This window comes from Cornus florida, unplaced genomic scaffold (assembly GCF_030987335.1).
Source record: "Cornus florida cultivar Cherokee Brave unplaced genomic scaffold, ASM3098733v1 CherokeeBrave_3.0.0_Hap2_Chr09, whole genome shotgun sequence".
Taxonomy (NCBI): domain Eukaryota; kingdom Viridiplantae; phylum Streptophyta; class Magnoliopsida; order Cornales; family Cornaceae; genus Cornus; species Cornus florida.
This window is the reverse complement of record NW_026775579.1, coordinates 97,150,423-97,176,746: the sequence shown is the minus strand read 5'-3', so window position 1 is coordinate 97,176,746 and position 26,324 is coordinate 97,150,423. Positions and strand designations below refer to the sequence as shown.

General features: G+C 36.8%; 2 protein-coding genes across 2 annotated transcripts; both read right to left on the bottom strand.

The window, feature by feature from the left end:
- Positions 1-237: 237 nt before the first annotated feature.
- On the bottom strand, positions 238-13,004 carry LOC132273210 (polygalacturonase-like). The gene is made up of 7 exons (XM_059774225.1): positions 13,000-13,004; positions 11,705-11,741; positions 4,978-4,996; positions 1,549-1,916; positions 1,045-1,334; positions 621-849; positions 238-456 (listed from the first exon to the last, which is right to left on the bottom strand). The coding sequence occupies exons 1-7, from the start codon at positions 13,002-13,004 to the stop codon at positions 238-240; spliced, it is 1,167 nt and encodes a 388-aa protein (XP_059630208.1).
- Positions 13,005-23,210: 10,206 nt separating this feature from the next.
- LOC132273209 (uncharacterized) lies at positions 23,211-24,588 on the bottom strand. The gene is made up of 4 exons (XM_059774224.1): positions 24,423-24,588; positions 24,169-24,210; positions 23,907-24,079; positions 23,211-23,660 (listed from the first exon to the last, which is right to left on the bottom strand). Exons 1-4 carry the CDS (start codon positions 24,586-24,588, stop codon positions 23,211-23,213), a joined length of 831 nt encoding a protein of 276 aa, XP_059630207.1.
- Between the last annotated feature and the right edge of the window lie 1,736 nt (positions 24,589-26,324).

Genomic DNA, 26,324 nt, shown 5'->3' with positions numbered 1-26,324 from the left:
ATAGATATATATACACACATACATCCATTTTCTACATGAAAAAGTGAGTTTGAATTAATAATATAATAAACTTAATTAATTCGAGATACTCCTAATTTTAAAACACTATAAAACAGATTGAAGGTGAAAACATTTCTTATTGAATAATTACATGCATGGAGGAGACTTTCTCTGACGGAGTAATAATCCCCTTAAATTTACACGAGCAACTGTAATGAAAAAGAAAAAATGGTTATATCATAAACAACTCTCAGGCACGACTGCTCCACTAGCGGTTCCGCCTATATTCCTACAAGCCGATTGTGCCGGTTTGTTCAAATAAGTAAGCTTTACGTCTTGCAATCGAATCCCTCTGCATGGATTACTAGAACTGCAATCAAATATCACGGCAACTTGTGTCGCTGATGTTCCCTGTATATTCTTGTATGTCACTTCACTAATCTTCACACCTGAACTCTGTTTAAGAAAATTAAATATTTAAAAAGTATCATGATGAATATATACCTACGTCCTACAAAATATATACACGTATTAAGTGAATTGGATAAAATATGAATGTATAGTTGTTGTGATCAACTCTCACTAACTCTCTCTCTCTCTCTATATATATATATATATACCTGACGAGGACAACCTTGGTTGCTAGGGCAGTAGTTCTGATCAATGATGATAGGGTTTTGGACATTCTTCATAATGATGTTGCGATAAACAACATTCCTCACAAATGAATTGCTGGGCCTGGCCCATGACTTTATCCGTACCCCGTTGTCGGATCCCGTGAATACGGTATTTGTTAACGTAACATTCCGCACACCATCTTCATTCACGTCTCGGGCCAGACTACCAATGCTGTATTAAGATAAGTTTATATAATTTTTTTTTAATAAAAATAAAAAATATATATATTTTAACGACTGGGCCTAAGGACTAAGCCCGTTATGATACCACACGTCACGGATTATGCGCATGATATGCCCAAAGTTGTACTAATATATATATGCACTATAAATTACTAGTAATTTTATAATTACTTAGATTAGGTACCTAATGCCATGACCAGGGCCACACTGTATGCGCTCCATCCACAAGTTCCTGGTACCTGGACCAATGGATATGCAATCATCTCCGGTCTTTATGCTACTGCTGCTGATGGTGACACCGGTAGACGACTGAACGTGAATGCCATCGGTGTTTGGACTCTGATCCGGAGCAATGATCTTCACATTACGAACCATCACATTATTGCAGCTGTTGATCACAAGGTGCATTGTCTGGCTGTTGATCGATGTTAGGCCGCTGATCACAACGTTATTAGCCCAGTTGAAAGTTATCGACTGCATGCGCAACATGAGATCGATCAGGCCAATATATTTATAGTATGAGTATGTGTTACTTACTAATTATTAGCATTTTCAAGAAATTATAAATACTCATACCATAATTAATATTAATCTATTCATGCATACTCCTATAATATATATATGTGTGTGTGTGAGAGACATATACACACACAGGTATCAGGTATGTATGTACTTACGTAATACGTACCCTTGCTCCAACTGGACAATTCTTCCCAGAGGTCCGGCAAGCCCAAAAGGCAGCTCCCTTTGCATCAAGTGTACCTCCCACAATGTCAACTCTGTTGACCTGAATGAACAACATCCAGTAGCCAGAGTTGCCGAGGGCACGATAATCAGAAGGAGCCACAAGGGTTCCATCTATACGAACGTTGATCTTGTTCTTACATGGCCCTCTGAAGACTGCTGCTTTTAACAAGAAACGCCCTCGAGGGACGTACATGGTGACTGCCTTCACCGACCCACATGCTGCTGCCCACGCCTTCAGAAATGCCTGCGTCGAATCGCTTTGTCCGTCCGGCCTTGCACCGAAACTCAACACGTTAATATTATTATACGCTGCCGCTGCATTTGACAACGTACTGCTACTGCACAACAACCCAATTATAAAAACAAGGGAGACAGTCCAATAATTAACTGGTAGTACTACAAGCTTAGCCATCTTAATTCTTTCTTACAGATTGAGATCGATCTGTAGCGTTAGATCGAGAGAGACCGTTGGGATATGGTACAGATGGCTCTAGGTTTTTAAAGAGGACATCACGGCACTAAATATACGTATAGTTTAGATTATGCATGTTATGTTTAATTTTAAATTAATAAGTCAATTTATTATTATTATTATTATTAAGTACATATTAATATTTAAATGCACGTTATCCCCTAACTACTTCAACATCGTGTTTAGTTTTGATATGTACGGAGACATGTGATAAGTTGACAGTCTATGTCTCTATATGATGTATATATATATAAATCCATGTATATGTTACGATGTTACATAGACAACATCCTATGCTCTTTACGGAGTGTAAATGGTTTCATTATTCATGAATTTGGATTGGATGAACTTGAAAAGCAAAGATTGGCTTGAATCATAATCCTTCAATGAAAAATTTCTTTTAGAAAAAAAGAATGGGTTAATTAAGGGGAAATGGTGCTTTGATATTTTAATTAGGGTGAAGTGCATTAAACCCCCTTGAACTATGACCCGATTGCAAGAAATCCCCCTGAAATAAGTAAAACCCCCTGAAGTAGCATTTTGTTGCAAACGTCCGTTAACAAAAAAATTAAATTACTTTTTAATCCTTGAGTTGAACGACACCGTTTTTAAGTTCTATATAATTTCAACTGCTGTTGTGGCAAATAGAATCTTAGGTCCAATAAAAAGGTGACAGCACATCAACCTTTTCTTTTCTTTTCTTTTCCTATTCTTGTTCTTTCTTCTTTACTGTTGCTACCCTTTTTCTTTTTAAACAATCTCACGTGTGCACGGAGGAAGAAGAGGAAGACGAAGATAGAGATGAAGATAGAAAAAGTCAGGAAATGAAGACGATGAGGACGTCTGCGTGCTCTGAACGACAGCAAGCACAGACTGTTTTTTTTTTGGAACCGGATGCCCCTTCTCTCTCCCTCCTCTCTTTCTCTCTCTAACCATCAGCGACGAACCGATCTTTCCGGTGAACATTCCGTAACCACCGGTGAACCCATCTTCTATGTCAAAACTATTTTTATCTCTCCAATAATCTCTTTCTCTCTATAAAAACCAATACCTGAAACAGAGACCCATTTTCATTGTCAGAAAAAAAAAAAAAAAAAAAAAAAAAAAATTGGTCTCACTGCACTCACGCTCGTTTTTCTCACCGCCGCTTCGTTCTCGTGGAAGCCAATCCCCCATCTTTCTCACTGCCGCATCAAGCTCGCTGACCCGTTCCGCCGTTCAATCCGTTCTCTACTGTCGTGCTCGCTGTCCACCTGTCATCTCTGTGCCCGCCACGGCTATTCCAAACTGGTCGCTGTCCTCAGCCTTCGTCACCGATGAGAGTCCTTTTCTCTGACGGCGATAACTGCAAACCCAGTTCAGTGCCATACTTTCCTTGCTCTCTGCTCACCGCCGAATGTCACCGCTCCTTGACGTCATCCAACAAGAAGAAACCAAAGACAAACCTCCCCGCGAAAAAAATCGGCGACTAGATAGGCACCTTTGACACAGCCGAAGAAGCGACGCGTGGGTAGACTACGGCGGTGATGATATAACGGCAAGGACAGTTTGCTGTGGATGTCGCCGGAATTGTGTTGGTCTCCTCTGGTTTGGGTAGCAAAGGCGGAGCTGGGTCTACCCCCTCGACCATGACGGTTTGATGGTTTCGACACAATCAAGGTTCGCGAATCTGACTATGGAGAAGAAAGCAGATCAGCGACGGAGACGTCGACGATGGAGAAGACAAGCACCGGCCGGAGGCTTATGGTTGCCGATAGTGAAATCCCGGCGATGATGAACTTGGAAGAAGTAGGTCTTCACAAGAAAGCAAAAAAAAACTTTTGATTAACCGAGAGAGAAGGGAGGGAGGAGGGAGCGTTCGAGTGAGATGAAGGATCTCCGCCGGAGAGAGAAGGGAGAAAGAGGATTGAAAGAGTGATGAGAGAAAGTAAAGTTGAGTCAAGAAAGGGAAAAATCGTCTGCCTAGTTACACCAATCTGCATTTGACAAGGGTGTGTCGGCTAATATGGGGTGAACAGTAGTCGGCTTTTTTTTTTAGCATTTCTCATATATATATATATATTATATTTTATTCCTTAACTGTTGTAGGGCTAATTTTGTCTTTTTAAAAATTTGGACCACTCACATGACATGCATGCCTTCATTTCTGTCAAATTTCTAACGGCAGACTTAACCTTTGCAACAAATAAAATAGTTCAGGGAGTTAAATGTCTTTCAAATAGTTTAGAAAGGTTTATTGAGAAAGAGAAGAAAGTTCAGGGGGTTTAGTGCACTTTACCCTTTTAATTAAGAATAATACTTACATCCTATGTAAGGAGGATAAAGTTCATTCATCCTTCGCGCTGACGTGACCATCTAATATTCAGACACCTATTTAAAATTAAAAAATAATAAAAATATGAGTAATATCCATTTATGCGAGTTAAACCTGTTTCTCCTTATCACTACTCTCTTCTCTCTCTTTCTCCCTCCCATGCTTTCTCTCTCCTCTCCTCTCCTCTCCCTTCCACTTTCTCTCTCTACAATGGCTTCAGATCAAATCATCAAAATTCTAAATTGAACATGAAAAACTGAAATCCTCAGTAAAGCCCTCCGAATCTTCGAGTCCGTAGTCTACGAAACCCTCATTTGAACCCTCATGAGCTCCCCATTTATCATCGGCTTCTTCACCTTTTCGCCCAACGACGGACTGCCCTCACTCCTCTTCAAAGCGAAACCCGAATTGGAACTGGATCGGAGCCCTAACACCCTCTTGACCTTGGAAGCAACAGTAGATCGAAGTGAGCGATTGTTGCATTGACGGCGAGCTTGATAGCGACGACGGCGATGGGGATAGGGATCGGTCGGAGTTACAGGAATTAGTAGGAATGTAAGTGAGAGGCTTCCAGGTGGAGGTACAGCAAGCAGCGACGAAGATCTCGTAGGCGGTGTCGTGGAGGTCGGTGGTGGAGAGAGTGGGTGTGAGGTCGCCGAATGAGGAGGGAAGAGAGGAGGTGGCGGTGGTAACGACGGCGGTGGTAAGGCTGAAACTAGCAGGAGCTGGTTGTTCCAGGTATGCTCTCTCTCTTGGATTGGCCAAGGTTGTGGAAGAGAAAGGAGAGAAAGAGAAGAGGAAAGTAGTGATAAGGAGAAACGGGTTTAACCCGCACAAATTGGTATTATTCATATTTTATTATTTTTTAATTTTGAACAGGTGTTTGAATATTAGATGGTCACGTCAGCAAGGAGGAGTTCATCCTCCATGCACAGTATGCAAGTATTATTCTTTAATTAATTGAGCAAAAATCTAGCTTAATTATTTTCTAATCTTAATTTGATCGAAAGCAATGGAATTATGAAAAAATAAAATAAAAAAGTTTCTTTAAATTGAATAAAAAATCAAACAAATTGAAGAAGTTTGAATCGGTAAAAAACACATTTTTAAAATCTTGAAATGTATTGTGAATGTATGACATAACACAAAACAAAATCACAATTTTTCTAAATGCGTGTGTGTATATTTAGTGTAACAAAGGTCATTTGTTCTACATTGGATTCGGATGAAAAAATGATTGGGTATAAATTGGTGAGTATGCAGTACTATCCAATAATTTAAGTTTTTGGATAAATGGGTAAGCGTCCACCCGTTACAATTGGTATCAGAGCCAGACCCAATCTTTGATCTGATGTCACGCCAAGTGCCAGGCCCGGAAGGCGTCCGGGTGACTCACCTAAAAAGGCAGAGTGGTCCGATCACAACTAGGGCATTGCGAGTTTCGGTGAGAGATAATGAAACAATGGTCATTTGTCCCACATCGGATCCAGATAAGAAAGTGATTGGGTACAAATGAATAAGCATGCAACACTACTCAATAGTTTAAATTTTTAAATAAATGGACAAGCGCTCACTCGTTATCCTTAGTTACTACAAAGTATATATATGAAATGCAAAACCATTTTAGTTGGCACCCTTGGACGGATAGAAATGGAGAAGAAAATAAATAAAGGAACAAACCTTCCACAGCATTTTCCTCCGCAAAAGAATTAGATATATTATTAACAACGTTTAAAAAAATAAAATAAAATTACAAAATTAAGCATGTGAAATGGTTTATTTACTAGAGCCCTCCATGTGAAATGGTGCGGAAAGGGTGGACCATAGCACGTACATGCATGAACGGTTAATTAAGACATCTCAACTCTAAATATATAGTAATGGTTTTCAATCATTGTTTTGAATGGGAGCTTGCTGCATCTATGGTTGAATGTGCTTAACTATTTTATTGGCCTATGATTTTCCATGTGACACGTGGAGGATTCAGGAGCATTTACCGGAGGGATGGTTGCCGATTTTTAAGCTAATCATCAGCAGCATGTTAACAAAAAGAAAGCACGGTGTTTGTACTGTTTGCTCTGTTGTTTAATGATTTACCAGAAAATAAAAATAAAAAATGTACGGTGTACCACTTCCGGTCCTGGTAGTTGGAACGCACAGACACACATCTCAGGTTATAAGATCACAAACAATGATCAGCACACACGAAGTGGGTGTGAAGTTGTTGAAAATGAAATTAAATAATATACAATATTTAATTTCATTTTCAACTTATTAAAACAATGATCAGCACACACCAAGTCAGAACTTATTATCGCAATGAATGTTTATTTGGAGTCTAAGGTATCTAAAAATAATTACTATTTTGATACATTAGGGATCTATAGAGATTTATGTGGCGCTAGATATGTTTGACAAATATTTAGTCTTTCTAAAACTACGTTTAGAAACAAGAAACGTTTCTTATTTTCTGTTGTCAACCTTTAAAAGGGTAAACGAAAATAAAAGTCGCGTTCAATAAAATATTTTTATTTTTCTATAACAGAAAACGTTTTCAATTTTTGTGAAAAAAAGAAAAAACATTAAAACGATGTTTCTTATATTTTCGACACTGTAACAAAGACACATTTTTACTAATGTTAGTGCACAGACACTATTCATTTCAAATAAAATTCATATTATTTGTGTTATATACTAAGTTGTATATTAAATGTTGATAAATATATATATTTTTAATATAGAATAAATTAAAAATAATATATTATTTTTTATTTGATAAAAATATATTTTAATATATAATATATTAAATAATATTGTAAATGCTTTTTTGTGACGAAATAATTTTTGATATAGAATATAATGTTATTAAATTATTAAGCAATAGATATTTTATATTATTATATATTATATCTATATTATATTATACGTATATATTAAATTATAATTAATTTATAATATTATAACACAATATATATTTTATTACATATAAGATATATTATTTAATATTTTTTATTCATAATAAATTATCATATGCTAAATATATTATATATGACATAATAAATGTATACATCATACATATATATGTATTTATATACATAATTGGTGGGAATGTTTTTGTCTTGGTATATCTTATTTTGTACTTATGATATATTGAGTATTTTTAAGATTTATAATTTTAAATTAGACTTTCTAGATTTATGGCTTTTTTATATTAGTGGAAGCAAATGTCGTGCCAAAGTGGTTGTGTTGCTCTCTGTGTCCGAGAGTTTGTGTTCAAGTCATCTACCCTCCCCTCTAATAACTAACTCCTAAAATTCTTGTCATGAAAAAAATAAAATAAAAATTAAAAAAAATAAAAATTAAAAATTAAAGAATATTATGTACATTTTGTAACAAATATGTTGTATTACTAAACACAATTATTGTTTTAGGTTTTCAAATTTGTAGCAACAACAAATGTTAATAAACATTATTTCTGTTTTCTATTTTCACTCAAGAAAACAAAATCATATTTATGCTTTCTTAAGGCTGCAAAAATAGAAAATGAAAACGTTACTAAATGCACCCTAAGTATAGTTAATACTTTTGCTTTGTGTTTTTTGCTTTTGCTAGTATACTATAGCAAAGCAAAAATATGAAGCATGTTTGGTAACGTTTGCCATCATTTAAATAGTATCGAAGCACTTCCAAAATTAAGACCAAAATCAGAAGCATCAAAATAATACTTTTGTTTGCTTCCGCACTATAGCAAAACACTGTAAAAAATTTTTTCTTTCTATATCAACATTTTTTACTAGTCATTAATTCAAATTTTCAAACTTACAACACTTTTTACCAAACATACTTTCATGTTTTTGCTTCCAAAAATCTTGTAACAAATTTACGTTACCAAACAAGTTTCGAAATAATGTTGAACACACTCTAAAGCAGAAATATTACTTCTATTTGGGGTCAAAGTAAAAATACAACGTAACTGTGATTGTTAAACGGGCCCTAAATTAATGGATTCGAGAGTTTAATAAAAGGTATTAAGTTTTCTACACATATATGTTTACCTTATTTTTTTATGTTGCATTTGTAGATTAATGTGTGTGTTTAGAATTTAACATTAAGGGGTGCTTCACTAAAGATTGTCTTGAAAGTTAGACCGTATCAATGAGTGATACTCCCTCTATTTCATATTAAATGTCAACTTCGGGATCAACTGTGATTTCTTGAAGTGGACATTTAAAATGGGATGGAGGTAGTAACATATGTGCATGCTGCATATATAAACTTTAAAATATATTAATTAGTGTTAAAAAAGATTGACATGTGTAAATAAATATAAGTATTGTCTTTATTTATCAGTTTTTAGATTTTGTAACTATAAACTATTTGTTCATTTGTAATTGGATTACATCGAATAACTTACTTACCAGTGATTAGATAAGTATTGTCTAAAATTAAAAAGATAGTATTTAAATTTGAATTGGAAAAGATGATTAGGACTCTTAGAGTTGGTAAAATGTAGTTTTAAGAAACCACATGTTGAATCCAATTTGAATATTCTAAAACCAGACCTGCTCAAGGATAAATGATTCACAAAGAAAAAGTTAGAAAATTAAACCTACGTGAAGAATTAAAGTAACAAGTTGCTAATAATATTTTTTTGCTAAAAGATTCTGAATCTAAAGAATCTAAAGAATTCAGATCATTTTACAACTTATTCTACATTTGAGGGATCTTCTGGTGAACCAAAAGAAAGTGAGAAAAATTGTTCCCCATGTAGACAAAAATATAACTATTATAAGGCAGTTTTAAATATAGATGATTTACGTATTAATGTTCTTTCTAACGAAGAAAATATTATTTTAGAAACTCTAGATAAAATAGATGATCCTATGAAAAAGAAAGAAACAATATATTATTCAATTTATGGATATTTAAAATTCAATTCTACAGAATCTATAAAAAAAAAAAAAAAAAAACAATCATTGTAATGATCCGGCCTTTTTCCTCCTTTTCCATTTTTGGCGATTTTTTTTTTTTCGTCTTTTTCCTATTTTGTCTTTTCCCAATTTCGTCTTTTTCCCGTTTCTTTCATTTTTCCTTGCATAACCTTACTTGTTGTGTTCGGATTTGATTCCGGTTTTGCATGCATTCATGGTATTTAAATTCCATGACATCTACATTTTTACTTTTGTAGAAATGCATATTAAATGCTTACTTTCTTTGTAAAAGTCATGAAAACAAGACTTTTTATAATTATCCATAACTTGAGGGGTTTTTGGGTAATTAAGTAAAGTAATTATTTTTAGTCTTAGGGACCATTTTGCAATTTAATTTGGAAAATATTTTCAAAAATGACTTGTTTGCAATTTTCGAAAAGTGTAACAAGTGTCACACTCTCATTGGTCCACTTGTTGACATTTGTGTGGAAATACTTTGATGCGTTGGATGATGACATGTGGAGGGTGGAGATTCACCCACTTGTTGGCCTAGGATTGGTACACTTGTTGGCATGGATGGTTGACAAATGTAGGTTCAATATTAAGTCTTGGAAGTTTACATAGGATGGTGACAAGTGTAGGCTTGAGATTAAGCCTAGGAATGAACCATAGATTCATGACAAGTGTAGGTTCACCATTTAGTCTTGCATTATGTGTGTGAGAGAGGTAGTATAAGAGCACATAGTGAGTGGAGGATTTCTAGCCCTTCCACTCACCATTTTACACTTTATCATTTTCATTTTCACTTGTCTTCAAGAACCATAACCTAGCCATCATTGGAGAAAAGCTTGGTTAATAGCTTTTTTCTTCATTTTGGCCTCCTTCCACTCACCTTAGATATAAAACCTTGGAAGACAAAAGCTTCCTCTCACTCCCCTCTTCATTAACCCTAAACTTGTTTTCCATTTTGAGCTTGGTTGCTTGGATTATAGAGATTCAATTCTCTATTGAGGTAGGGGGTGTTATCATTTATCTTCCAAGTGATTTTATTTGTTCCTATAGTGATATCTAAGTTATATGTTTGTCTTGTATTAAAATGAGAAATAAATGATTAATTGTGACTTGTATGTAATTCACTTTAGACTTGATAAATAACATAACCATGGCTTGATTCATAACTTATGTTAATTTGAGGTCATTTAGAGTTGTTTTAAAATTTAGAGGGATTAATGAATTAATATAATTAATTTTTATTTATATGCTCCCATGACTTAAATCAAGTTTTGAAGTGATTTATATAATAACCATGACATGTACTACAACACATATTAAATTGAGCATGTTTGGATGAGAAGTGAAATCTATGGAATTTAGTTGTTTTATTAAATTGTTTAAATTATGATTTTTAACTTATATCATACTTGTGAGGTTATGTTCTTGTTGTTGAATGATATTGTTGTAATTAGTGGCAAATAGCATAATGATCATTCAATGTTCTTCATGACATTTTAGTTGAGAACTTAGGGCATGTATTGTGTTTCCAAAATTGATTTGTGCATGTTGATGGCTTTACATTGTATATATATATATATGTTATGTTGATACATATATGTAATGTGCACAAAATGTTGATTTTGGAAACTTGGGGATGTCGTTGTTATGACTATGGCTAGGGCATGGTTCTAGTACGGGGGAAAGTCCCTTTACAAGTCTAGTGCGCACATAGGGAGGTTACCCACGAGCTAGTAACCCTAAAGTAACAACATTGTCGGTTTGATCCGGCGTGACGTCCAAGTATCCTCTTTGGTTTGATTTGGCATTTAAATTCCAAGTTGTTAACTTTGTAAAATTACATCTCATTGTGTTATGTTGAAAGTTCTATTGTCACTTGATAGCATAAATTAAATGGTATTGGATTGTAACTTGGTACAAAGATAAACCCATGCATTCCCTACGAGTAAACTTGTTTACTCACCCCTAAGTTAATGGGTGTTTTGCAAGTAAAGAAGCCTTAGTGTGGGATGCACAGCATTCTTAGACTCACTAGAGTTCTTGAAGTATATTTTGATGACATAGAATATGCATATGTTAGCATATCTTGTCCTACTTTTGCTTACTTTGATAAAACTTATACTTATTATCTAAGTTATGTAATATGCACTTAAGTGCACCTTTTGACACTTTTAGAATGTTGTTGTAATGAGGCCAAGGGCCAAATACACTTATGTGAAATGTATGCTAACTTTGAACTTCATTGTTGCCTATGGAAGATATGTGGATTAATGCATTGAAGGGTTCTATTTTGCATATGACATGCCATGAGGTCATAGGCCATTGCAACACATCTATTTTATCACATTATATATGCTTGCATGCTCACTTTGACAAACAAAACCATCATTGATGAAACAAAAACTCTAAGTAGCATTTTTAGGGAGTTTTACCCTATTCTGTTCTAGGAAAATTTCGGGTATTTCAAAATACGTTTTTTTCATTTTTCCTCACGAGTCACATAGAAAACTCAATTTTGAGGGGGGTTTCTTCTTTGTGTTTTTCCAGAAACTGCCATCTTGGCCCTCAAAAATCAATTTTTTTCCGAAAAATCATTGCTGCCAGGTTTTTGCCGACTTTAGTGCAAATATACTTGGTACTATTCATCGACTTTTTTTTTGAAAAGCGTGACGACCGATCCAAAACTTCCGGGGGTCTTTTGGGTGTATTTTAAAATTGCATTTTTAATTTAGGCAATTTAAAAACCTTCCGAAGCCCCATTTCCTTTCTTTGGGCAGTAGCTTGGAACGATTTTTGACCTCTAGACCTGATTTTCTTGAGGGTATTTTGGACCTTTTGCAATGCATTTTTGTGGTTTCCGTTCATGAGTCAGGTAGAAAACTTGATTTTAGGGGGGGTTTCTTCTTTGAGTTTTTCCAGAAAAGTCTGTTTAGATGCCCGTTTTTACTCTCAGTTGCAGTAGTAGTGGGTAACGGCATTGTAGCTGTCACGGCCTTCGTCGGGCCGCCGCGACGTCGATTTTGTTTTTAACCTTTCTCCCTCATCCAGACTCCAAATCAAGTGAGTTTTTTTTTTTTTTAAATTGATTAATTTTTCATTTTCTTTCCAGTGGTGTGCTCGATAGCACTTGAATCCATTTTTTTTTACAAAATGACCATTTTGCCCCTAGGTTCTTTTTTGTCCGTTTTTGAAACGACTCTTCCGCATTGGTTTTCCTTTGGGTTCCATGACCTCATTGAGGGTCACATTGGTGTCTTAGAGATGCATTGTATCTCTAGAGACCGTTGTTTCACCTTTCGCTTCCGCATTTCGGATCCGTTATCGGGTCATCTTTTGGTCATCACTGACGCACCGGGTTTACAAAACTTGGGCCGTCACAAGTGGTATCAGAGCTCCTAGGTTCGAAAACCTTAGGACGATGGGTTTTGGGTGCATAGCATGCTTTTGTTAGTGTATTTTGATTTATTAGCATACATTTGATAACATGTTTTTGGCATTATAACATGATTACATGTTTCTTGGTGACATACTTGTTATTATGATATGTCTCTATGTTTGTATGCTTATATGTTTAAGAAGCATCCTTGTTTGACATATTTCTTAAATGCTTAACTGTTTATACAGCCTTCCTTGATTGCCTTATCATGACCGTATGTAACATACCTCATTTTGCTTCGTATTTCTTACTTTCATAGTACGAGTTGCATTTGGTCATAATAACTTGTGTTATTGTTGACCTCTTTCATTGCATATGTTTAGCATCATGGTTGTCACACGTGGGGAGTCTTCGCGTCAGGGCGTTAAGGAGTAGGTGGATGACACCGAGTTTACGAGGGGTCCAGGGAGGCCTAGGATTCCAGTTCGTGGCACAGGTCCAAATCCACCATGAGCTCCGACTTACGAGGAGCAGATTGCACAAGGAGTGGCTCTGGGGATGTCAAAGTCCATTCAGGTGATGTTTCACCAGCAAATGGCGGGGATACAGATTCCAGTACCGGCACCAGCACCGGCACTAGTTGCTAATGAGGCATTGGACTACTTCATGAAGTTACAGAGGATTAAGATCGACCGGTTTGCAGGGAGTATGGATCTGCTTGCTTTAGAGGCATGGTTTGATCTCATGGTACGCAAGCTCGATAACATGGCAGTACCTACAGACCGATTGAGGATCTCCTTGACAGCCTCTATGTTCATGGGAGATGCCGATATTTGGTGGAGGTCTATGACCAATATCCACGATGTGGAGGTGATGACTTGGGAGGAGTTCAGGACATTGTTCTTTTACCGCTTTTTTCCAAGGGCTATGAGGTATGATATGAGAGTGCAGTTTACAGGTCTCTATCAGGGCAGGATGAATGTCATTGAGTATGAGACACGCTTCACTTCTCTTTCCCGTTATGCACCAGAGATGGTAGCCACCGATGAGCTCAGGGCGAAAAAGTTTCAGGATGGGTTACATCTTGATATTAGGCCATGAATTTCGGTGTTAGATCTGAGGACTTATGGGGAGGTAGTACAGAAGGTTATGCTAGTTGAGGCAGAGGACCGAGATCAGCTCAGGATCAAGGGTTCATATAAGCAGCCACGTGGAGAGGCTTCATCGGTATCCGTTGGGGGTCAGTGGAAGAAGGGTAAGGCTGGGGACAGTTCACGCACTCAGGGACAGTCACAGTAGACTCGGTCTACATCTGCAGGTCTAGTATCTTCGGGGTCAGCCCGGGGAGTCATTTGTCACCACTGTCAGCAGCCGGGGCACATCAAGCCTCGTTGCCCACAGTTGCAGTCTCAGGGCAGTCGTTCTCAAACTAGTAAGTCTTCAGCTTCGACATAGGGACTTCAGGGGGTTTGTAATTACTGCAAGCAGCCTGGACATTTCAAGAGAGAGTGTTCGCGCCTACAGAATAGGGCACAGAGTGGCGCAGGCCCACAGGCCACACCGGCACAGTCGACAGTTGCACAGTCAGGTTTCAGGGTGCCTCAAGCACCACAGCCAGTTGCACCAGTCAGTTCGTATCCTTGTAGGAACCCTACACCCACTGCTTCCGGACATCGGTCAGCTCAGCAGGGCAGTTCACAGCAATCAGGGGCTCAGGGACGAGCTTTACGCATTGCCACAGGTAGATACCTCCGCAGGGACTTCTACAGTTTGAGGTATCTTTCCAATTTTCAGTTCTTAGGCTAGAGTTCTTGTTGACACAGGTGCATCACATTCATTCATATCTGCATCATTTGCACATTCTTTGGGTCTGGAGGTCACGCAGTGGGATGGTTTCCTTTGTGTTGACACACCAGTTGGTGGTCCAGTGTTTTTGGATCGTGTTTGTCGGGGTTGTGCTATCGAGATAGCTGGACGGACGTTGGAGTTTGATTTTGTTGTTTTCGACATGACGGGTTTTGACGTCATTCTTGGGATGGACTGGTTATCTTTCTTTCGTGCCACGATTGATTACTTCCGTGGGCGAGTGTCTGTTTGCACTCCCGCGAGGGATTGTTTTCACTTCATGGGAGATCGGAGCGATTCCCACCCGACGATGATTTTCAGTATCGGTGACTAGAGTCGCCACAGGTCCTACTTGGCTAGCCTGTTAGTTGACGAGGGTAGCAGTCTGGGCCGTGTTTTTCCGACAGTTGTAGACGAGTTTCTGGATGTCTTCCCAGAGGAGTTGACAGAACTCCTTCCTCTTCGGGAGGTTGTCTTTGCCATCGATGTCATTCCCGGTACTGCACCTATTTCTATGGCACCGTACCGTATGGCACTGGCAGAGCTTGATGAGCTGAAAGCTCAATTAGATGATTTGAAAGCTAAGGGCTTTATTCGTCCTAGTGCTTCACCCTGGGGAGCACCGGTTTTTTTTACGAAGAAGAAGGATGGGTCTTTGAGACTTTGCATCGATTATCACAAGCTGAACCATGTCACAATCAAGAACAGGTATCCTTTGCCTAGGATTGATGACTTGTTTGATCAGTTGAAGGGAGCGACATGCTTTTCGAAGATTGATCTGAGATCGGGTTACTATCAGTTGAGGGTTAAGGATGAGAATGTATCTAAGACCACTTTCCGCACACGGTATGGCCATTATGAGTTTCTAGTGATGCCATTGTTTGACCAATGCTCCAGTAGCTTTTATGGACTTAATGAACCATGTATTTAGTGACCATTTTGATCAATTCGTTGTAGTCTTTGTTGATGACATTCTTGTATACTCAGCTTCGGTGGAGGAGCATGAGTATCATTTGAGGACAGTGTTGCAGATCCTTAGGGATAATCGGTTATACGCCAAGTTCAAGAAATGCGAATTTTGACTACCAGAAGTTATGTTCCTTGGACATGTTGTGTCAATGGGCGGTGTTGCAGTGGATCCAACGAAGATTGAGTAAGTGATGGATTGGGAGCGTCCAAAGACAGTGTTTGAGATTCGGAGTTTTCTTGGCCTAGCCGGCTATTACCGGAGATTTGTTCGGGATTTCTCTCGTTTAGCAGCACCTATGACTCGACTTACCCGCAAGGGGGTCAAGTTCGTATGGAACGAGGCATGTGAGTTTGCTTTTCAGGAGTTGAAGGTCAGGTTGACATTGGCTCCAGTTTTGATCATTCCTGAACGTGGTTTAGGTTATGTGATCTTTTGTGATGCTTCACGAGAAGGTTTGGGTTGTGTCTTGATGCAAACAGAGCAGGTAGTTGCTTATGGGTCACGACAGTTGAAGACTCACGAGTTGAACTATCCAACACATGATTTGGAGTTAGCAGCAGTTATCTTTGCCCTGAAGGGGTGGAGACACTATTTGTACGGGGAGAAGTTTGAAGTTTTCTCCGACCACAAAAGTCTCAAGTATCTCTTCTCTCAGAAGGATTTGAACTTGAGACAGCGCAGATGGGTTGGGTTTATGGAGGGTTACGATTTTAAATTACAGTATCACCCGGGTAAGGCCAATGTGGTGGCCGATGCATTGAGTAGGAAGTCACGGGGAACTCTTGCTAGCATTTCCCTTCATAGATGGAAGATGCTAGAAGAGCTTGCAGATCTTGGTTTACAGTGTTATGAGGATGTTTCACAGGCTATTTTGTTTAGCCTTGTGGCTCAACCGACACTTGTTAGCAGAGTTATTGAGGCACAGTTGGAGGATGGGGAGATGAAGGCCATTTATGTTTGGATTTCAGGCGGCGAGAATGTAGAGGGTTGGACCTTACATTCAGACGGTGGTCTTAGGTACAAGGGGATGATGTTTGTTCCATTGTCTTGTCGTGAGGACGTTCTTCGGGATTTCCACCACTCTAGGCTCGCAGTTCATCCTGGTGGTACAAAGATGTATCACAATCTGCAACGACAGTTTTGGTGGCAGGGCATGAAATGGGATGTTTCACAATTCGTGGCTCGATGCCTTATTTGTCAACAAGTGAAGGCAGAGCATCAGCGACCGGCAGGATTGTTGTAACCATTACTAGTAGCTGAGTGGAAATGGGAGCATATCACTATGGATTTCGTGACGGGACTTCCGAAGTCTCAGGCAGGGAATGATGCCTTTTGGGTCATAGTTGACAGGTTGACTAAGACGGCTCACTTCTTACCAATGGCAATGACAGATAGTGCAGAGAGACTGAGTGGACTGTATGTGAGACAGATTGTTAAGCTTCACGGGGTTCCTATATCCATTATTTCGGATAGGGATCCGTGGTTCACCTCTTACTTTTGGCAGAGCTTTCAGGAGGCTCTTGACACGGGGCTTCATTTTAGTACGGCATTCCATCATCAGACTGATGGACAGTCGGAACGCATCATTCAGGTATTGGAGGATATGTTGCAGGCTTGTATATTGGATTTTAGGGGTAGTTGGGAGGACTACTTGCCTTTAGTTGAGTTTGCCTACAACAGCAGTTACCAGGCCAGTATTGGCATGGCACCTTTTGAGGCGTTGTATGGCAGACCTTGCAGATCTCCAGTTTGTTGGACCGAGATCGGTGATACTGTTGCCTTGGGTTCCGACATTGTTATTGAGACTACAGAGAAGATCAAGTTGATTCGGCAGCGGTTGGCTACCGCACAGAGTAGACAAAAGAGTTACGCTGATAGGAGGAGGCGATCATTGTCTTTTGAGGTAGGGGATCATGTCTTTCTTAAGATTTCTCTGCGTAAGGGGCTCCTGAGATTTCGGCAGACTGGCAAGTTGTCGCCTAGGTTCATCGGACCATTTGAGATTTTGGAGCTCGTCGGTGAAGTTGCTTATCGTTTGGCATTGCCGCCAGACCTAGATAGGGTTCACGATATCTTTCATGTCTCTATGTTGAGGAAGTACGAGCCAGACCCATCGCATGTTCTGCGGTGGACTGATGTGGTTGTTGATGAGGATGTGACCTACGAGGAAGGTCCGGTCCAGATTCTTGATTCACGGGAGCAGGTCTTGCGGACCAAGACCATTTCATTGGTTAAGGTCTTATGGAGACATCACGGTGTTGAGGAGGCTACCTGGGAGCTCGAATAGGAGGTTCGCTCACGGTATCCCCATTTGTTCTCCTTTTTAGGTACGACTTGATTTCGGGGACGAAATCCTTTTAAGGAGGGTAGGTTGTAATGACCCGACCTTTTTCCTCCTTTTCCATTTTTGGCGATTTTTTTTTCGTCTTTTTCCTATTTTGTCTTTTCCCTATTTCGTCTTTTTCCCGTTTCTTTCATTTTTCCTTGTATAACCTTACTTGTTGTGCTCGGATTTGATTTCGGTTTTACATGCATTCATGGTATTTAAATTCCATGACATCTACATTTTTACTTTTGTAGAAATGCATATTAAATGCTTACTTTCTTTGTAAAAGCCATGAAAACAAGACTTTTTGTAATTATCCATAACTTGAGGGGTTTTTGGGTAATTAAGTAAAGTAATTATTTTTCGTCTTAGGGACCATTTTGTAATTTTATTTGGAAGATATTTTCAAAAAGGACTTGTTTGCAATTTCCAGAAAGTGTAACAAGTGTCACACTCTCATTGGTCCACTTGTTGACATTTGTGTGGAAACATTTTGATGCGTTGGATGATGACATGTGGAGGGTGGAGATTCACCCACTTGTTGGCCTAGGATTGGTACACTTGTTGGCATGGATGGTTGACAAATGTAGGTTCAATATTAAGTCTTGGAAGTTTACATAGGATGGTGACAAGTGTAGGCTTGAGATTAAGCCTAGGAATGAACCATAGATTCATGACAAGTGTAGGTTCACCATTTAGTCTTGCATTATGTGTGTGAGAAAGGTAGTGTAAGAGCACATAGTGAGTGGAGGATTTCTAGCCCTTCCACTCACCATTTTACACTTTATCATTTTCATTTTCACTTGTCTTCAAGAACCATAACCTAGCCACAATTGGAGAAAAGCTTGGTTAATAGCTTTTTTTTCTTCATTTTGGCCTCCTTCCACTCACCATAGACATAAAACCTTGGAAGACAAAAGCTTCCTCTCACTCCCCTCTTCATTAACCCTAAACTTGTTTTCCATTTTGAGCTTGGTTGCTTGGATTATAGAGATTCAATTCTCTATTGAGGTAGGGGTGTTATCATTTATCTTCCAAATGACTTTATTTGTTCCTATAGTGATATCTAAGTTATATGTTTGTCTTATATTAAAATGAGAAATAAATGATTAATTGTGACTTGTATGTAATTCACTTTAGACTTGATAAATAACATGACCATGGCTTGATTCATAACTTATGTTAATTTGAGGTCATTTAGAGTTGTTTTAAAATCTAAAGGGATTAATGAATTAATTTAATTAATTTTTATTTATATGCTCCCATGACTTAAATCAAGTTTTGAAGTGAGTTATATAATAACCATGACATGTACTACGACATATATTAGATTGAGCATGCTTGGATGAGAAGTGAAATCTAGGGAATTTAGTTGTTTTATTAAATTGTTTAAATTATGATTTTTAACTTATATCATACTTGAGAGGTTATGTTCTTGTTGTTGAATGATATTGTTGTAATTAGTGACAAATAGCATAATGATCATTCAATGTTCTTCATGCCATTTTAGTTGAGAACTTAAGGCATGTATTGTGTTTCCAAAATTGATTTGTGCATGTTGATGGCTTTACATTGTATATATATATGTTATGTTGATACATATATGTAATGTGCACAAAATGTTGATTTTGGAAACTTGGGGATGTCGTTGTTATGACTATGGCTAGGGCATGATTCTAGTACGGGGGAAAGTCCCTCTACAAGTCTAGTGCGCACATAGGGAGGTTACCCATGGGCTAGTAACCCTAAAGTAACCACATTGTCGGTTTGATCCGGCGTGACGTCCAAGTATCCACTTTGGTTTGATTTGGCATTTAAATTCCAAGTTGTTAACTTTGTAAAATTACATCTCATTGTGTTATGTTGAAAGTTCTATTGTCACTTGATAGCATAAATTAAATGGTATTGGATTGTAACTTGGTACAAAGATAAACCCATGCATTCCCTACGAGTAAACTTGTTTACTCACCCCTAAGTTAATGGGTGTTTTGCAGGTAAAGAAGCCTTAGTGTGGGATGCACAGCATTCTTAGACTCACTAGAGTTCTTGAAGTATATTTTGATGACATAGAATATGCATATGTTAGCATATCTTGTCCTACTTTTGCTTACTTTGATAAAACTTGTACTTATTGTCTAAGTTATGTAATATGCACTTAAGTACACCTTTTGACACTCTTAGAATGTGGTTGTAATGAGGCCAAGGGCCAAATACACTTATGTGAAATGTATGCTAACTTTGAACTTCATTGTTGCCTATGGAAGATATGTGGATTAATGCATTGAAGGGTTCTATTTTACATATGACATGCCATGAGGCCATAGACCATTGCAACACATCTATTTTATCACATTACATATGCTTGCATGCTCACTTTGGCAAACAAAACCATCATTGATGAAACAAATACTCTAAGTAGCATTTTTAGGGAGTTTTACCCTATTCTGTTCTAGGGGAATTTCGGGTATTTCAAAATGCGTTTTTTCATTTTTCCTCGCGATTCACATAGAAAACTCAATTTTGAGAGGGGTTTCTTCTTTGTGTTTTTTCAGAAACTACCATCTTGGCCCTCAAAAATCGATTTTTTTCCGAAAAATCATTGCTACAAGGTTTTTGCCGACTTTAGTGCAAATATACTTGGTACTATTCATCAACTTTTTTTTGAAAAGCGTGACGACCGATCCGAAAATTCCGGGGGTCTTTTGGGTGTATTTTAAAAATTCATTTTCAATTTAGGCAATTTAAAAACCTTCCGAAGCCCCATTTCCTTTCTTTGGGCAGTAGCTTGAAACGATTTTTGACCTCTAGACCTGATTTTATTTTGGACCTTTTTCAATGCATTTTTTTGGTTTCCGTTCGCGTGACAGGTAGAAAACTTGATTTTAGGGGGGGTTTCTTCTTTGAGTTTTTCCAGAAAAGTCTATTTAGATGCCCGTTTTTACTCTCAGTTGCAGCAGTAGTGGGTAACGGCACTGTAGCTGTCACGGCATTCGTCGGGCCGCCGCGACGTCGATTTTGTTTTTAACCTTTCTCCCTCATCCGGACTCCAAATCAAGTGAGTTTTTTTTTAAAATTGATTAATTTTTCATTGTCTTTCCAGTGGTGTGCTCGATAGCACTTGAATCCATTTTGTTTTTGCAAAATGACCATTTTGCCCCTAGGTTCCTTTTTGTCCGTTTTTTAAACGACTCTTCCGCATTGGTTTTTCTTTGGGTTCCATGACCTCATTGAGGGTCACATTGGTGTCTTAGAGATGCATTGTATCTCTAGAGACCGTTGTTTTACCTTTCGCTTCCGCATTTCGGATCCGTTATCGGGTCATCTTTTGGTCATCACTGACGCACCGGGTTTACAAAACTTAGGCCGTCACAATCATTTTCTAGAATCATATGAATTTCAACATGTTCTTCAATGGTTAGAGTCAAAAGTATGAACTTTTGATAGTCTTACTATATAAGATTTACAAATTGAAATTCATGAAATGTAAAATGAAATAGAAGAATATAATTAATAGATTTTCAAACTATTAAGTATTGATGGGCTCATATAAATAATCCTACTACTTTCTGTTGGGAAACGTGCTAGTTTTAAAAAAATTTTGAGGGATTTTGATCCATAGATCTTGATTCATCACATAGAGACAAGTTTTATACAAAAATAAAATATGATGTATTATTCAATTAATGGATTGAATACTTACATCAAAGGTTTGAGTAAACCTTTAAATCTTTCATCTAAAGTGAATATTCTCACTTATTGTAGATCCCTTAACAAGATGCCTTCTCCTTGGATCTCCATCTTCTTAGTAATTGTTTTGCCTTTAAGAATCACTCATAAACCTCTATAAATGACCTTTAAAAATTATGCTTGTGGGAGCCTCCATTAGATGAGAACACTAACCCTAATTTTCTAGAGAGAGAAAATATATTCTTTTTTCCTTCTTCCAAAAAATCACACCTAAAATATACATAAATTATGTATATATATAAGCAACATAAAGATAAAAAAAAAAAAGGAAACAATAAATTCTTCTCAATCTCTAATTCACATGTCTCAAATCTAATAGGATTCCAATATCAAGTTGGGCTATGAGTGAGAATCCTTTGGGCTTATTATTTTATTAGCTACAATGAATTAATAATTGGCCCGGTCTATGGACCCAGTTCAATTAATTCATAAATTAATTTCTACTCTACTAAAAGAAATTAATTGAACTCCAATTAAATAATAATAACCTCTAAGTCAATGTTACACTTTGACCCCTCTATGCATAATTAGTTATCGGATAAATAAAGTCATCAATCTGACTACTTAATTAATATATTTATTTTGGTACCATTGATTATTTCTGGCTCGATCACAGTAAAACATTTGTTTGACAAAAATAATAATTTAAATAAATATATATATAATAAATTATTTTGTCTAAAAACACACGAAGGCCTTCAAATTTACTTTGTGATCAACCATAATCAATACAAAATAAATACAAGTAGCAATGATGCAAATATTGAAAATATAACCCTCTAACTATTAATTACATAACTACCCAAAGTGTCGGTCTAAGGATCCCGAAGTATCCGCCGAACAAATCAAATTAATTATTAATTAATAAAAGAGTTTATACTTTTCTCATACTTAAGAGTCAAATGTCATGACAGTGATAGGGAGCAATTGTATACGACAGCTCTCGCAATATATCTCAACTTAACGCGAATTCAGTTAAAGTCTTAATTAATTATGAGTCCATCCATAATTGTCGACTATGAACAATTTATGATTACTATTTATATTCATGTATTGATCGCCATCACATACATATATAAATATCTCTTGTAATTAAGTGGACACTATCAATTCTATAATGAATTGAAATATAATACATTGAATTCACCAATTGTATCAAGCATAAATATTTCAGAAACGTCAGGAATATATGTCACTATAATCCAAATAAGAATTTGCTATGTCAGGGCATATAGATCCCAACACTTTCAACATTTCAAAGAATTGGCTTGTTGGTTAATTAAGATGATATAATGAATATATTATACTAGGAATCAGGGGCAGAGCCAAGATTCAATGTAAGGGGGGGCGTAGTATTAACAGTTTTACTAATATAATATAATAATATTTTAAATTAAAAGTACTTCATGATTGATTAAATGCATACAAAAATATATCTAGCCAAAATTTGACCAATTTGTTTACAAAACAATAATTGGCCTATATCTAGTCAAATATGACATAGATAAATACAAAAAGAAACCTGAAAGACTAAACAACTACTACAAAAGCTGAGCTCGACGATCTTTTAGAGAAGAAAAATCATCTATAATTGAATTTGTACTAAAAGTCTAAGCAATTTCTTTTTTAATACTGACACTCAAGTAATCTGCAAGAAACTCATCATCTATCCTGTTGCGCAGTTGTGTTTTGACAAGTTTCATAGTTGAAAATGCCCTTTTTGTAGTTGCCGTGGAAACGGGAAGAGTCAAAACAAGATGAATCAACCTATCAATCAAAAAGTAGATTTTTGACTTGTTTGTTTCCACTAATCCTCTGCATAATTCAGAAATCATTGACATATTTTTCAAATATGAATGAACAGGCATTTTAACCTCATAATGTTGCAATTGGAATGTCAACATAATCCTCTCTTGGTCCGTGAAATCTTGAGGATAAAATTCATCTACAAACAGGCAAATGTCTTCAACGTTAAAGAACTTGTAACCATCTCTAGGATCCAAAGCTAAGCTGAGAGTAACAAGTTTCATTGCCTTTTCACTAAATCTGTTATTCAACTCCTGCAATTGTGAATCAATTATGCCATAAAATATATCAATCTGATAGTGGTGCTCAAGTGTAATATTCTCTTATGGCTGACGTGACTGACCCTTAATTTTTTTGGTATAAAGAACACTCAAATCAGGCACATCAATGTTGTGGTACTCACAAAATGATTTAACAATATCAAGTAACTTGTTCCAACCATTTTCTCTCAATTTCAGAATGATTTATTTTGTACTCGAAACCAATTGCATAGCATTTACGATGTCTTGATCTTTTTGTTGCAAAGCTTGACAAAGGATATTAGTTATTCCCATGATATCTTTTATCAAATGCAAAATAAACACAAACTGCAATGATCTAAGAGTATTAAAAGCATTATCAGCATCTCCCCGGATCTTGTAATTACATCCATCTTCAATGAGGTTGTTAAGAACTGAACATGTTAGACGAATAACCTTATCAAACTACAAACAGAATCAAAATGGGAGCTCCAACGAGTATCTATAGGTCGTTGCAAATTACCAATCTGATTAGCTCCTTGGCCGGTTTCAAGTTCATCAAGATCTATTAAATGGGCAATTTCCATAACTTGAGCAGAATGTAATTCATCAGTTGAGAAGCTCCGATGTTATTGATAATGAAGTTCAAGTTTGAAAAGAATTGATGGACAACGATTACTTCTCTAGATGCGGCAACTAATGTTAGTTGTAGTCGGTGAGCTAAGCAATGCACATAATATGCATAAGGACAATCATTAAGAAATAATGCTTGCAAACCATTCCATTCACCACGCATATTGCTAGCACCATCATAACCTTGACCTCGGAGATTGTGAACATCAAGATTATAGTGAGAAAGAACCGCACAAAGATCCTTTTTTAAATTCAATGAAGTTGTATCTTTGACATGCACAAGATCAAATAAACGTTCTTGTAAAAACATCTTTATCAACGTACCTTAAACGAGAGCCATTTGCTCTCTTTTAGATTCATCACGAGCTTTATCAACAAGAATACAAAACTTAGCATCGCCAATATCTTCATGAATCTTACTTCTCATTTTTATAGAAAGAATATGCAAAATCTCCATTTGAATTTGTGGCGAGGTTTACTTGGCATTTTTTGGAGCATTTTTAAGAACAATTCTAGTGACATCATCATTATATGACACAAAAGCCTTTGCCATTTCAATGAAATTGCCTCGATTACTTGATTGAAGGGATTCATAATGCCCTCTAAAAGCACAAGCTTGATAAATAAGCCATCGGACCGCATCAATTGTGACCTTCAATCTCAATCAATTATTTGAAACTTGTTTGGAAGTTTGCCTAACCATCACTATATCAATATGATAAGGTTGATTAATTAAGTCCTTGCATGCTCACAAGGTTGATTAATTAAGTCCTTACATGCTCTCTCAACAATGCTATGAGCAGAACATGGACTTCCTCCTACATGATTTAAGAAAGCACACCTATTGCCATCATTAACTTTCTTCCAACTTCGAAATCCTTCACTTGTAAATGCATTGGTTTCGGGATGCCCCATTGGTTTCGCTCCAAAAAGAAAGCAAGGTAAGCAATATGCAACATCCTTTGAAGGAGAATACTCTAACCAGGTAGGAAATAATTTAAACCAAGATGATTGAAATTGACAATGATGATTTTTCGATCCAGAAAGCACAATTTGATATGGCTTCTCTTTGATATAAGCTCGTCGAAATTTATCACGTTCGTCAACGGGAAAATCCCATATTTGACGACGTAATTGTGGATCACATTCTAAAAAGGTAAGATCAACTTTTGTATGTTTAACTCTTAGAGATTTTGGAGGACGTTTGTTATCATGAACCGAAACATCAACATTAGAGGCGGAAGCCGCGGAAGGCACATCATTTTTTTGAAAAAAACAGTCAATAGTTCTTTTTGGCTTCACCATCGTATAACACTGTACCTAAAGAGGGTAATTCAAATATAAAATTTTAATACCTAGGGTTTTACATTGTAATTTAAACCACCGATCCTAAATTCCTAATAAGCATAATTGAGAAAAATAATATTGCACCCTTATTGCATATAAAACAACTAATTTAAAATATAAAAAAGTTATCAACCACAATTATACGCCTGTGCAGTGTTTAAAAAATAAATTGTGCCCCTGTGAAGTGTCTAAACAATAAATTGTGCGCCTTTGAAGTGTTTAAACAATAAATTGTGCGCATGTGAAGTGAGCTTAGAATTGGTATATATAGCAACACTTGCATGACTAATTTCAAGTGAATTTTAGAAAAAATAGGTTTTAGAAGAAAAAAAGTGTGTACCAATTAAGATTTTCAGAGCCTTCGTGTCAGCCCCTGATAGTTTCCCTCGGAATATTATGCAGTTCTGTTCCTTAGATGTAAAAAGTTATAAACATGAGTACTTTAAAACATCAGTACCATTGAGACATAGAAGTTAACAAATTAGCCACAAATCAAGCAGTCAAGCACTTTTTGCTAACACAAAACTTTAACTTTTATGGACTAATCTAAAAAATGGACCAATCGGTAGACAGTAGACTAATTTAAAATCAACAGGTACAATTAGATACACAAAATCAGTTAAAATTCCAACACAAAGTCAATTACAGAGTCAAATTCAAAGAAATAAGGACCATAAGGTGACTTGTAGAGATAGATTC

What these genes read in the sequence shown, in the direction of transcription:
- LOC132273209 (XM_059774224.1), bottom strand. Translation starts at nt 24,588, where the DNA reads ATGTTTTTACAAGAACGTTTATTTGATCTTGTGCATGTCAAAGATACA. An exon ending in TATGCGTGGTGAATGGAATG is followed by an intron (nt 24,211 to 24,422) that starts GTTTGCAAGCAT and finishes CCCATTTAATAG; the next exon opens with ATCTTGATGAACTTGAAACC. An exon ending in AACAAAAAGATCAAGACATC is followed by an intron (nt 23,661 to 23,906) that starts GTAAATGCTATG and finishes TCACAATTGCAG; the next exon opens with GAGTTGAATAACAGATTTAG.
- LOC132273210 (XM_059774225.1), bottom strand. An exon ending in ATTGTCCAGTTGGAGCAAGG is followed by an intron (nt 1,335 to 1,548) that starts GTACGTATTACG and finishes TTGCGCATGCAG; the next exon opens with TCGATAACTTTCAACTGGGC. An exon ending in GGCCCTGGTCATGGCATTAG is followed by an intron (nt 850 to 1,044) that starts GTACCTAATCTA and finishes ATCTTAATACAG; the next exon opens with CATTGGTAGTCTGGCCCGAG.